Source organism: Astyanax mexicanus, chromosome 20 (genome assembly GCF_023375975.1).
Source record: "Astyanax mexicanus isolate ESR-SI-001 chromosome 20, AstMex3_surface, whole genome shotgun sequence".
NCBI lineage: Eukaryota > Metazoa > Chordata > Actinopteri > Characiformes > Acestrorhamphidae > Astyanax > Astyanax mexicanus.
The window spans coordinates 8,969,096-8,980,826 of NC_064427.1; the positions used below are offsets into that span (position 1 = coordinate 8,969,096).

At 38.3% G+C, this 11,731-nt stretch overlaps 3 protein-coding genes across 3 annotated transcripts; all 3 read left to right on the top strand.

Annotated features, from left to right (window-relative positions):
* Window positions 1-17: 17 nt before the first annotated feature.
* Window positions 18-3,227, top strand: LOC125784899 (protocadherin beta-16-like). Its single transcript, XM_049469064.1, has 2 exons — window positions 18-2,586; window positions 3,222-3,227. The coding sequence occupies exons 1-2, from the start codon at window positions 184-186 to the stop codon at window positions 3,225-3,227; spliced, it is 2,409 nt and encodes an 802-aa protein (XP_049325021.1). The 5' UTR covers window positions 18-183.
* An 832-nt stretch (window positions 3,228-4,059) lies between these two features.
* On the top strand, window positions 4,060-6,655 carry LOC125784844 (protocadherin gamma-A12-like). Its single transcript, XM_049468708.1, has one exon. It carries the CDS (start codon window positions 4,185-4,187, stop codon window positions 6,621-6,623), a length of 2,439 nt encoding a protein of 812 aa, XP_049324665.1. The 5' UTR covers window positions 4,060-4,184; the 3' UTR covers window positions 6,624-6,655.
* Window positions 6,656-8,669: 2,014 nt separating this feature from the next.
* LOC125784846 (protocadherin beta-7-like) lies at window positions 8,670-11,269 on the top strand. The gene has a single exon (XM_049468716.1). It carries the CDS (start codon window positions 8,818-8,820, stop codon window positions 11,239-11,241), a length of 2,424 nt encoding a protein of 807 aa, XP_049324673.1. The 5' UTR covers window positions 8,670-8,817; the 3' UTR covers window positions 11,242-11,269.
* Window positions 11,270-11,731: the final 462 nt, after the last annotated feature.

Below are 11,731 nucleotides of genomic sequence, written 5' to 3' on the forward strand. Positions count from 1 at the left end.
AAGGGGAGAGGCTTCAAGCGGGCTCACAAGGCAGCGACGTTGAAGCATTGTGAGATTATTTTTTTATGTAAACTGCTTTTCCATACTTCGGTTGGGTATTTGAATTTTATATTAATACATTAATCAGAAAACAGGACTTTAATCTTGGCAACAGTGGATGTGAACCAGTTTGGACAGATTAACATGGAGAACACCGGATTATTTGCTCGTTCATTTTTGTTCAAGGTGATGTGTGTTTTGATTATGTTTTTGACGGCGAATGGAGATGTAAGTTATTCTATTCCCGAGGAGAAAAAGATTGGCTCTGTGATTGGGAATCTGGCTAGGGATCTTGGAATTAATGTGAAGACGCTAGCCTTGCGTAAAGCGCGTTTGGATGTCGACGAGGGCAGCAATCGATATTGTGACATAGACATGAATACTGGAGATCTGATTGTCGCTGAGAGAATCGACAGAGAACAGCTATGTGGACTTACGACTACTTGTACGTTGAAATATGAAGTAATTATTGAATACCCTCTGGAATTACATCGCATTGTTATAGAAATTATTGACATAAATGACAACTCCCCTGCGTTTGCAAAAGAAATGATTACAGTCGAAATCAGTGAATTAGCTATTAAAGGCGCTCGCTATGCTGTGAATGAAGCACATGATGCAGACATAGGAATCAATTGCGTGCAGAGCTACAAACTGAAAGAAAATCCTTACTTTTCTTTTCTTTTTCATAATAAACCTGGTCAGGAAAAATATGGCGAGTTAGTCCTTGAAAAAGAACTGGATCGTGAACAGGAGCAGGAGGTGAGGCTCTTTCTCACCGCCATCGATGGGGGAAATCCACCTAGATCTGCCTCTATAGTTATTCAGGTTACTGTACTTGATGCTAATGATAACTCTCCTGTTTTCAGTCAGCCTGTCTATAAGGTAAGCATACGTGAAGACTCCTCTGTTGGGACCACTATAACCACAGTGAGCGCCACGGACGCTGATGAAGGTGCAAATGGCCAGGTGACCTACGAATTTGGACATCTGTCTGGTGACTTGCTTAAATTGTTTTCGCTTGACTTAAAAACGGGAGATTTAATTTTGATTGGTTACCTCGATTACGAAAAACAAACAACGTATGAATTACGAATTCAAAGTAAAGATGGCTCGGGATTAGCCTCTTTTGCCAAAGTTGTGATAGATGTAATCGACATTAATGACAATGCACCAACCATACACTTAAAATCATTAAGCAACCCAATTCCAGAAAATGCATTGCCTGGAACAGAAGTAGGTATAATTAATGTACAAGATAAAGATTCTGAGAGAAACCGACAGATCCGCTGCAGCATTCAGGGGAACGTTCCTTTTATTTTAACTCCCTCTATTAAGAATTATTTCTCAATTGTCACATCTGGTCCACTTGATCGTGAACTTACATCAGAATACAACATTACAGTTGTTGCTGTAGACGAAGGCACCCCACCATTAACTTCCTTGAAATCGTTTCAGTTGTCTCTGGCTGATGTAAACGACAACTCACCTGTATTTGCAGAGCAATCCTATAAAGCTTTTGTTGCTGAAAACAACAAACCAGGAACCTCAATTTGCTCTGTTGCAGCAAGCGACCCAGACTGGAGGCAGAACGGTACAGTGCTATATTCTCTTATACCCAGTGAGGTCAACGGTATTCCAGTGTCCTCATTTTTATCTGTGAATGGAGACACAGGGGTCATTCATGCAGTGAGGTCATTTGATTATGAACAATTCAGAAGCTTCAAAGTTCAGGTTATAGCCAGAGACAATGGTTCTCCTCCACTCAGCAGCAACACGACTGTGAGTGTGTTCATATCAGATGAGAATGATAACTCTCCACAGATATTATACCCATCTCCAGAAGGAAAGGCTTTAATGACTGAGATGGTCCCTAAAGCTGCTCTGTCAGGCTCTCTGGTCTCCAAGGTGATCGCTGTGGATGCTGACTCTGGACAGAATGCATGGCTTTCATATCACATCATAAAGTCTACTGATCCAGGACTTTTCACCATTGGCCTCCACACTGGAGAGATCAGGGCACAGCGGGACATCTCTGAATCTGACAACATGAAGCAGAACCTTGTTATTTCTGTGAAAGACAATGGACAGTCTCCTCTCTCTACAACCTGTTCTGTATTTTTAGTTATATCTGATAACCTCGCTGAAGTTCCAGAACTTAAAGACATGACTTATGAAGAGAACAACTCCAATCTTACGTCATATTTGATCATCGCACTTGTTTCAGTGTCAACTTTCTTTCTGACGTTCATTATCCTGATCCTGGCTGTGAGGTTTTGTCACAGGAGAAAGCCCAGAATGTTGTTTGATGGAGCAGTCGCCATTCCCAGTGCATATCTCCCTCCAAACTATGCAGAAGTTGAAGGAGCTGGAACGCTCCGCAGTTCCTACAATTATGACGCATATCTAACAACAGGCTCACGCACCAGTGACTTCAAATTCGTGAGATCCTACAACGACAACACAATTCCTGCTGGGTGTACTCTGAGAAAGAGCCCGGATGATTCGAACATGATCAGTCTCTGTGATCCTGATGAAATACTGGAGGTAGGCTACTATATATTTTTTTTTCATAGCGTTGTTGTGTTTCAGTTTTTCTCTCCCTCTTTGGTTGATTCCATAGTTCTCATCTTTTGTATATAATTTAGTTTCATAAATGCGGTAATTATGTGTTAGTTGAAAATTGATAGTATGACATATAGTACAGATAGTACAGATGAAGGAACAAGTGGACATATTAATAATATAGAAGGCGGCACTACATTGTTGCTGTGATTTAAATAAAATATTTATTATTTTACGTCCCATGCACAAAACATAATATTTATAAATACAGGAATAATGTAGAAATGACCAGCGTTTTGTTTGAGTTTGATGTAATCAAAGTTTGCATAACGTCAAGAAAAAAACAGCTATTAACAACGATCTGATGCAAATCAGGACTCAGGACTGAGTTTAGTCCCCGACCCAAAGCAATGCTAGGCTATCGACAATATAAAAAATGAATAAATATGAAAGAAATCGTTAGTCTGCCTAACTAGGCTAGTCATACCCAAAATATAACAGATCACCCGCCCCTTGCCCATATGTTTATCAATGTGTATCTGTACATTCAATTAAATGACTTGGCCACTCTAAAAGCTTTGACACTAAATGAAGCTGATGTCTCTTATTTTCAACAGGGCTAACGTCCCGTGTTCGTTGTAGCTAAAGCATTGGTATTGTTTGTTTAGTAAGATCTGATGTCGTGACGTATATTCCTTAAATATCGTATACATTTCTAGCAATTTTGGGCTGTTTTAGGACACATGTGCTGTTAGCTGTTTCACTGTTGCCAATATTAGTTATCGAACATGTGGTGTTTTTTTTTTCGAGTTTATTAGAAGGGATTGTTAAATATGTTGCATCACGCGCAGAGTTTTACGTTTTAACGACATTGATTTGCCACATGTGAAAAGCAGATTTTTGAACATATTCAGTTTTTGCTTTAAAAAACACAGGTTACCTTGGAACATATCTAATAAACATAAGTACAAATTACGTTATAAGCTAGATTTAAAGAGTAAAGTTTGGTTCTACTTTACTCCCCCCGCACATCGCTTCACCACATCATCTTGTAACCATATCACAGGAATTACCATTATAAAGCACTGAGTTACCAAGCTATGTGTTGGATACACTAGACGTGACTGAGGAGAGTTTGTGAATGTATTAAGGAACACTGTGACGTAAAGTCAGCACTTTATATTTACATGTAATTTAAATTTATTATAATATTAGTGCCTTGCTTAAAATAAATTAACAAATAAATAAATAAAAAAACAAGTACTGACTTACCTGAAAAGGAGCGTTTAAATGTTGTTTCTTAGCGGTGCCTCAGCTGTCTGCACCCTAATGTGTATGTGTAAGCATATTAAAGCTTAGTAAAGTAATAGAGTTGCAGTTCCAAAATGAACCTCAGAGTGTCGCTCTCAGTCAGCGTTACAAGTCTAATTTGCGTCTCCTCCCAAGAATTTTTATTTTCGTGAGGCATACATCCTGATTTAGAGTGGACACAAAGGACATATTTGCAGTTAAACATTGGAGCATTTATTGAGGAATTGTGAACGACGTCGGGTTGATACACATATATCTAAACACTAAACATGATGGGCAAAGGATTAAGAAGCGTCTTGTTTTTCTTTGGCGTTTTTTCGCTGCTGCGAATCAGCCATGGCGATTTAAGCTACTCTGTGCCTGAGGAGATGAAACGAGGATCGGTGGTAGGGAACATTGCTGCAGATCTCGGTTTGGACTCCAAAAGACTTTCGGAAAGAAAAGCACGTTTGAATGCAGATGGCAGTGGGAAGCGTTTGGTGGACATTGATTATAGTACTGGTAAGATGATTGTGGAAGAGATTGCTGACCGAGAGGAAATTTGTGGTTCGAGGCTATCATGCGTATTAAAATACAGTCTTGTGCTGGAGAAACCTCTGGAGTTGCACGCTGTTACGCTTCAGATAGAGGATGTTAATGACAATTCTCCACAATTTTCCACCGATTCAATTAAAATTGAGATACGAGAATCAGCGGTAAAAGGTACGGCGTTTCTTTTAGCCGAGGCCCACGATGCAGATGTTGGACAAAACTCAGTTCAACGATATTCGTTAGAGAAGAATGCCCATTTTTCCCTAAACATCAGAAGTAACAGTGATGGAGGTAAATACAGCGAATTGGTATTGGACAAAGAGCTGGATCGTGAACTGGAACAATACCTGACCTTATTACTCACTGCCACTGATGGTGGTGTACCACAGAGAACTGGCTCTGTAGTTATAAATATTACTGTTCTAGATGCTAATGATAATGCTCCAGTGTTTAGTCAGTCTACCTACAGGGTTAATTTACCTGAAAACTGCGGAATAGGCACTTCAGTGGTTACCATTAGTGCAAGCGATATTGACGAGGGCATGAACGGAGAAGTAGTGTACGAATTTAGTAAGCTGTCTGATAAAGCAGCCAGGGCGTTTTCTTTGGATAAGACTAACGGTGAAATTAAAGTGATTGGCCAAATTGATTATGAAGAAGAATCTTTTTATGAGTTGCGTATTCAAGCAAAAGATGGACTAGGACTGGCATCAAATACCAAAGTGATAGTGGAAGTTATTGATGTAAATGATAATAAACCTATTATTAACATTCAATCCATTTCTAGCCCAGTTCCTGAAAATACAGAATCCGGGACTGAGGTAGGCATAATCAATGTGCAGGATAAGGACTCTGGTGAAAATCAACAGATTCAGTGTTCTATCCAGGAAAATGTTCCATTCAAATTAAACCCGTCCATAAAAAACTTCTATTCAATTGTCACAACTGGTCCATTAGACCGTGAGGTTTTAACAGAATACAGTCTTACAATTGTTGCCACTGATGAAGGCAGTCCCCCTCTGTCATCATCAAAAATAATTATGTTATCTATTTCAGATGTTAATGACAATTATCCTGTATTTAAAGAGCAATTATACAGTGCATACATAGCTGAGAATAACAAACCAGGCACCTCAGTTTGTTCTGTTACTGCAACAGACCCAGACTGGAGGCAGAACGGTACAGTTCTGTATTCTCTTGTACCCAGTGAGGTCAATGGTGTTTCAGTGTCCTCATTTTTGTCTGTAAATGCAGAGACCGGAGTTATCCACGCTGTGAGGTCATTTGATTATGAGCAGTTTAGAAGCTTCAAAGTTCAGGTTGTAGCCAGAGACAATGGTTCTCCTCCACTCAGCAGCAACACAACTGTGAGTGTGTTCATATCAGATGAGAATGATAACTCTCCACAGATATTATACCCTGCTCCAGAAGAAAAGTCTTTAATGACTGAGATGGTCCCTAAAGCTGCTCTGTCAGGCTCTCTGGTCTCCAAGGTGATCGCTGTGGATGCTGACTCTGGACAGAATGCATGGCTGTCCTATCACATTTTAAAGTCTACTGATCCAGGACTTTTCACCATTGGCCTTCACTCTGGAGAGATCAGGGCACAGCGGGACATCTCTGAATCTGACAGCATGAAGCAGAACCTTGTTATTTCTGTGAAAGACAATGGACAGCCTCCTCTCTCTACAACCTGTTCTGTGTATTTACTTATTTCTGATAACCTCGCTGAAGTTCCAGAACTTAAAGACATGACTTATGAAGAGAACAACTCCAACCTTACATCATATTTAATTATTGCACTTGTTTCAGTGTCCACCTTCTTTCTAACGTTCATTATCTTGATCCTGGCTGTGAGGTTTTGTCACAGAAGAAAGCCCAGACTGTTGTTTGATGGGGCAGTCGCTATTCCCAGCGCATATCTCCCTCCCAACTATGCAGAGGTTGAGGGAGCTGGAACACTCCGCAGTTCCTACAATTATGACGCGTATCTAACAACAGGCTCACGCACCAGTGACTTTAAGTTCATCAGATCTTACAATGACAATACACTGCCTTCAACTTTAACACTAAAGAGAAGTCCAAATGAAAAGGACATATTTGAAGATTCTTTTATTGCTGATACAAAAGATTCAGAGGTAAGCCGCTGCTATTTTTTGTTTGTTCTGTATTTGTGAAAATAGAGCAATGTTGCCTGTTTTTTTTCTTCTTTTATTATCTTGCATTATGTTTATAATCCTCACCATGATCCTTCAGATATTCTTGTATATCCACAAGCTTCTCAACTGAACTTGACTTGCATAAAATAGTTTTCTGAGAGATGTTGCTGTGTTGCTTATATGCAGCTTGTATATTTAAAAAAACAAATGCTAAGGAGGTTTTAAAGAGGTTTGTTATTTTAACCTTTTGATTTCTCAGTCTGCTTAATGGATGGCTGAGAATGAGCTCTCCATGGTGCTGTACAGTTTTCTTTCATTTGCTCTTTTAAACTACATTAAGCTTCTAGACTTACCTTGACTTGCATACAAAGTTTTTGAGAGATGTATTGCTACTATACAGCTTGTATGATTTTATTGCCATTGGTCAGTATAATCATTGGCTAGAATTATTGTTTTGTAAGTTTACTTGTGGACTGTAACAGAATCTAACTAGGTTTTCAAAATCTTCTTCCACCTCCCCAGTATGCTTTTTGAAAAATGCAAAAACTATGTACATTTTGGTTAGTCTCCACAATTGTATTTTTAATTATAACTGGTATAAATAGCATGCATTTAATTCAATTACTTGTCAGAAGTTTTATTTATAAAGACACAACCAATGAAAAGTGATGACGACTTCTGTGCTATAAATATGACTGCATTATTATTTGTCTCTTGTATTGGTTGTGTATTTGGATGTATATTTCCCCTGTCATAACAGAAATCACCTAATTTCTAGTTCTGAATGTTTTCACATTCTGTTTGTGGCAAGACTCACACATTACATGCCTTTAGTTATCTTGCACATTGTGAACACATTATTAAGTGACAATATGGATTTTATTTATTAAGAGGCAATTGTCAGTCCTGATTACAGTGTTTGTGTATTTTAAAATATGTGCATTAAATATTGCTGTTCCTTTCATGTAAATACCCTCTTGAAACATAGCTTTTAAATGTATGCAATGGTGCAATAATTCAGTGACTGCAAGCATCTAACAAACTAAGGCCTTTTATGCTTTATTTAATATCCCAGTATTTTTAGCAACATTTTTCCTTATATTTCATTAAGTGTAGTGATTGTTCTGTCTTTATTTGTTATATAGAGACACAAATATTAAAAAACAAATACACAGATTGAAAACACATTACCTGCCGAGGAGGTTTTAAGGAGGTTTTTGATTTTAAGGTTTTGATTTCTCAGTCTGCTTAAAGGATGGCTGAGTATGAGCTTGCCATGGTGCTGTAAAGTTTCCTATTGTGTCTCATTTAAACTACATTAAGGCAGTCCATTATGGCTCCTCAAATTATCCCAACAATTAAAGATATGTATCAGTAGATCTTATTTACATTTTTGTTTCATTACAGTTATAATTTTTATTTTATATTTTTAATGTTAAGTCTAATTTAGTGAATATTAATTCAGACCATACTAATTGTTATTAAATAGTTATTAGTATTTTCATGTCACTTTTCACTGCTGTCAGTAATACTTAAATCTATCATACTTAAAGTAATACATCTGTAATACTTAGAGCGTTTAAGTAATAATTATACTTTAAGTATACTCAAAGTGTTTCCAAACACTTGCTTAGGCTTCAATGCTGATGCTGCTAAAACTATAGGTTGTTTAAAATGTTCCACAAAAAATAATAATAATAAATTTTTTGTAAACATCTTTATTTGGTAAAATACATGTATTTATAAATATATGTTCAAAGGTATGCATTGGAGGTTTTTTTTTTTTTTTTACCAATTTACACGGTTTTTACACAGTATATTATTTTTTAGCAAAATAAGTCCAAAATGCATTCATGCTGTATCTTTAGGCGTATTGCCTAATTATACATCTATTTTATATCCTTATACCGTGCATTCATTAATTGGCGTGGAGTAGCGTCCTGCAAAGCTATTGTTGGTGTTATTTGTCCATACCTTGTCATTTACACTTGCAGTAAACATGAAGAACTCAGAGTGTCGCTGTTCACCATCACTTAAAATACTGCTGAACCTTTCCGCCCATTCCTTAAATATTCAGCTGCAAAAAAGCAGTAACGACAATTTCCGAAATGAATGGAGTAGCCTTTTCTCTCTTGCGTTATTTCTGAAGCATTTTATTAATATATCAACGTAAAGGTTTAATTCAATAGGGTGGAATTCTATAGCTGCAAATATGGGTTCCTGTGCACTTTCAGCTTCGATGTTTTCTCTGTGGTCAGTGATGTTTTCTGTCTTTTGGAGTGGCATTCACGGAGATTTTACCTACACGGTTCCAGAAGAAACGAAACGTCAATTTGTTTTTGGAAATATTGCAAAAGATCTTGGACTCGCTGCTCACAGGTTAGCAGCACGAAGGGCCAGAATAAATTCAGAGGACAGCGGCAAACGTTATGCTGATGTTAACCTTAAAAATGGAGATCTCTTCGTGGCGGAAACAATGGACAGGGAGATGCTATGCGGATCGAGAACGAACTGTATCTTAAACTATGAGTTTGTTTTAGCAAATCCATTGGAAGTTCACCGCATTTCTCTTGTAATTGAGGATGTTAATGATAATGCGCCAAAATTCCTTAACGAACGGATTACATTTGAAATTCAAGAGTCAGCATCGAAAGGGCAGCGTTTCCGTTTGGACGAAGCTCACGACTCTGATCTCGGGCACAACGGAGTAAACGGCTATTCGCTGGAAAAGAACGATCATTTTATTTTGTCTGTTCAGGGCAGCTCGGAGAAAGGGAAATATGCAGAGCTTGTATTGGAAAAAGAGCTGGATCGTGAAGAGCAGAAGGACATTGAATTGTTACTGACTGCCTTTGATGGTGGTAACCCTCAGAGGTCCGGGACTGCCGTTATACACATCACCGTGCTGGATGCTAACGATAATAGTCCAGTGTTTAGTCGGCCTCTGTATAAAGTGACTTTGGTTGAAAACTCACCTTTAGGAACTGAAGTTGTGACAGTAAGTGCAACAGATGCTGATGAAGGAGCGAATGGAGCAGTCTTATATGAATTCAGTCGCATTGCTGATAATGCAGCTCAGTTATTTACGATTGATAAGGTAACTGGACAAATTACGGTGACTGGACATATAGACTACGAAGTGGAGAAATATTACGAAATTAAAGTGCAGGCCAAGGATGGATCTGGCTTAGCATCTACCGCAAGTGTTGTTATTGATATCATTGATATAAATGACAATGCTCCTAAAATCATTCTTACATCTTTAAGCAACCCTATTGCTGAGAATGCTGTTGTAGGCACTGAGGTGGCAATTATCAATGTTCAAGATAAAGACGCAGGAGATAATCGACAGATCCGTTGCTCAATTCAGCAAAATGTGCCTTTTAAACTGAATCCATCCATTAAGAACTATTTTTCCTTGGAAACAACAAGACCCCTGGATCGAGAAACTGAAGCGGATTATAATATAACCATTACTGCTACTGATGAAGGCTCTCCACCTTTATCATCTTTTAAGACTATTCATTTATCTATTTCAGATGTCAATGACAACTCTCCATCATTTGAACAGCTATCTCACAGTGCATATGTAGCTGAAAATAACAAACCTGGCATCTCTATTTGCTCTGTTGCTGCAAGAGATCCAGACTGGAGGCAGAATGGTACAGTTCTGTATTCTCTGGTGTCCAGTGAAGTCAATGGTGTTCCAGTGTCCTCATTTTTATCTGTTAATGCAGACACAGGAGTGATCCATGCTGTGAGGTCATTTGATTATGAACAATTCAGAAGCTTCAAAGTCCAGGTTGTAGCCAGAGACAACGGTTCTCCTCCACTCAGCAGCAACACGACTGTGAGTGTGTTCATATCAGATGAGAATGATAACTCTCCACAGATATTATACCCTGCTCCAGAAGGAAAGTCATTAATGACTGAGATGGTCCCTAAAGCTGCTCTGTCAGGCTCTCTGGTCTCCAAGGTGATCGCGGTGGATGCTGACTCTGGACAGAATGCATGGTTGTCATATCACATTATAAAGTCTAGTGATGCAGGACTTTTCACTATTGGTCTCCACACTGGAGAGATCAGGGCACAGCGGGACATCACTGAATCTGACAACATGAAGCAGAACCTTGTTATTTCAGTGAAAGATAACGGACAGCCCTCTCTTTCTACAACCTGTTCTGTGTATTTAATTATTTCTGATAATCTCGCTGAAGTTCCAGAATTTAAAGACATGACTTCTGAAGAGAACAACTCCAATCTCACATCATATTTGATCATCGCACTTGTTTCAGTGTCCACCTTCTTTCTGACTTTCATAATTCTGATTCTGGCTGTGAGGTTTTGTCACAGGAGAAAGCCCAGACTGTTATTTGATGGAGCAGTCGCCATTCCCAGTGCATATCTCCCTCCCAACTACGCAGACGTTGATGGAACTGGAACAATGCGCAGTTCTTATAATTATGATGCGTATCTAACAACAGGATCACGCACCAGTGACTTTAAGTTCGTGAGATCTTACAATGACAACACACTTCCTGCCGGGGGAACTTTGAAACTACACCAAAATGATCCTTTTGGAGCGAGTGTGATCACTTTAAACACCACAGGGGATGAAGAGGTAAGAATAGCCTAATTTATGTTTCCTGACACGGAAGTGTGTCAAGCGTTGATGATTTTGTCAGTGATTTTTTTTTTTAAGTTGCTTTTTTCCCAGTTCCTTTTTACAGTTATTTTAAGTTAATTTGGAAATTACATCAGTTAGAAAAAATAATACAGCTGATTAAAATAAAAGGTATTTTAATGCTATCTTTTTGTTTATTTAAATTAGAAAAGTAGCTTGCTCCCTGTACATTACACGCACTGTTACCTGTGACATGATCGCATTTTTTTCATTTTGAAATCGCAAGTTTGCATTTCAAGTTTGAGCTCGTTCTAGAAAACCCTCTCTAGCCACACCGTATTTCTCACCAGTCTGTATCGATTTGTGTAGATTATTGAAACTCGTAGTAGTTTATTTGGACCTTGTGTGGTCAGATTAACACAAATCCATTTTAAAGGCTACGCACAACAACAACGATATTTTAATATGCACATCATTATACATACTAAAGCATTTACAATTT

Coding starts and splice junctions, on each gene's coding strand:
- LOC125784899 (XM_049469064.1), top strand. CDS start 184: ATGGAGAACACCGGATTATTTGCTCGTTCATTTTTGTTCAAGGTGATG.
- LOC125784844 (XM_049468708.1), top strand. CDS start 4,185: ATGATGGGCAAAGGATTAAGAAGCGTCTTGTTTTTCTTTGGCGTTTTT.
- LOC125784846 (XM_049468716.1), top strand. CDS start 8,818: ATGGGTTCCTGTGCACTTTCAGCTTCGATGTTTTCTCTGTGGTCAGTG.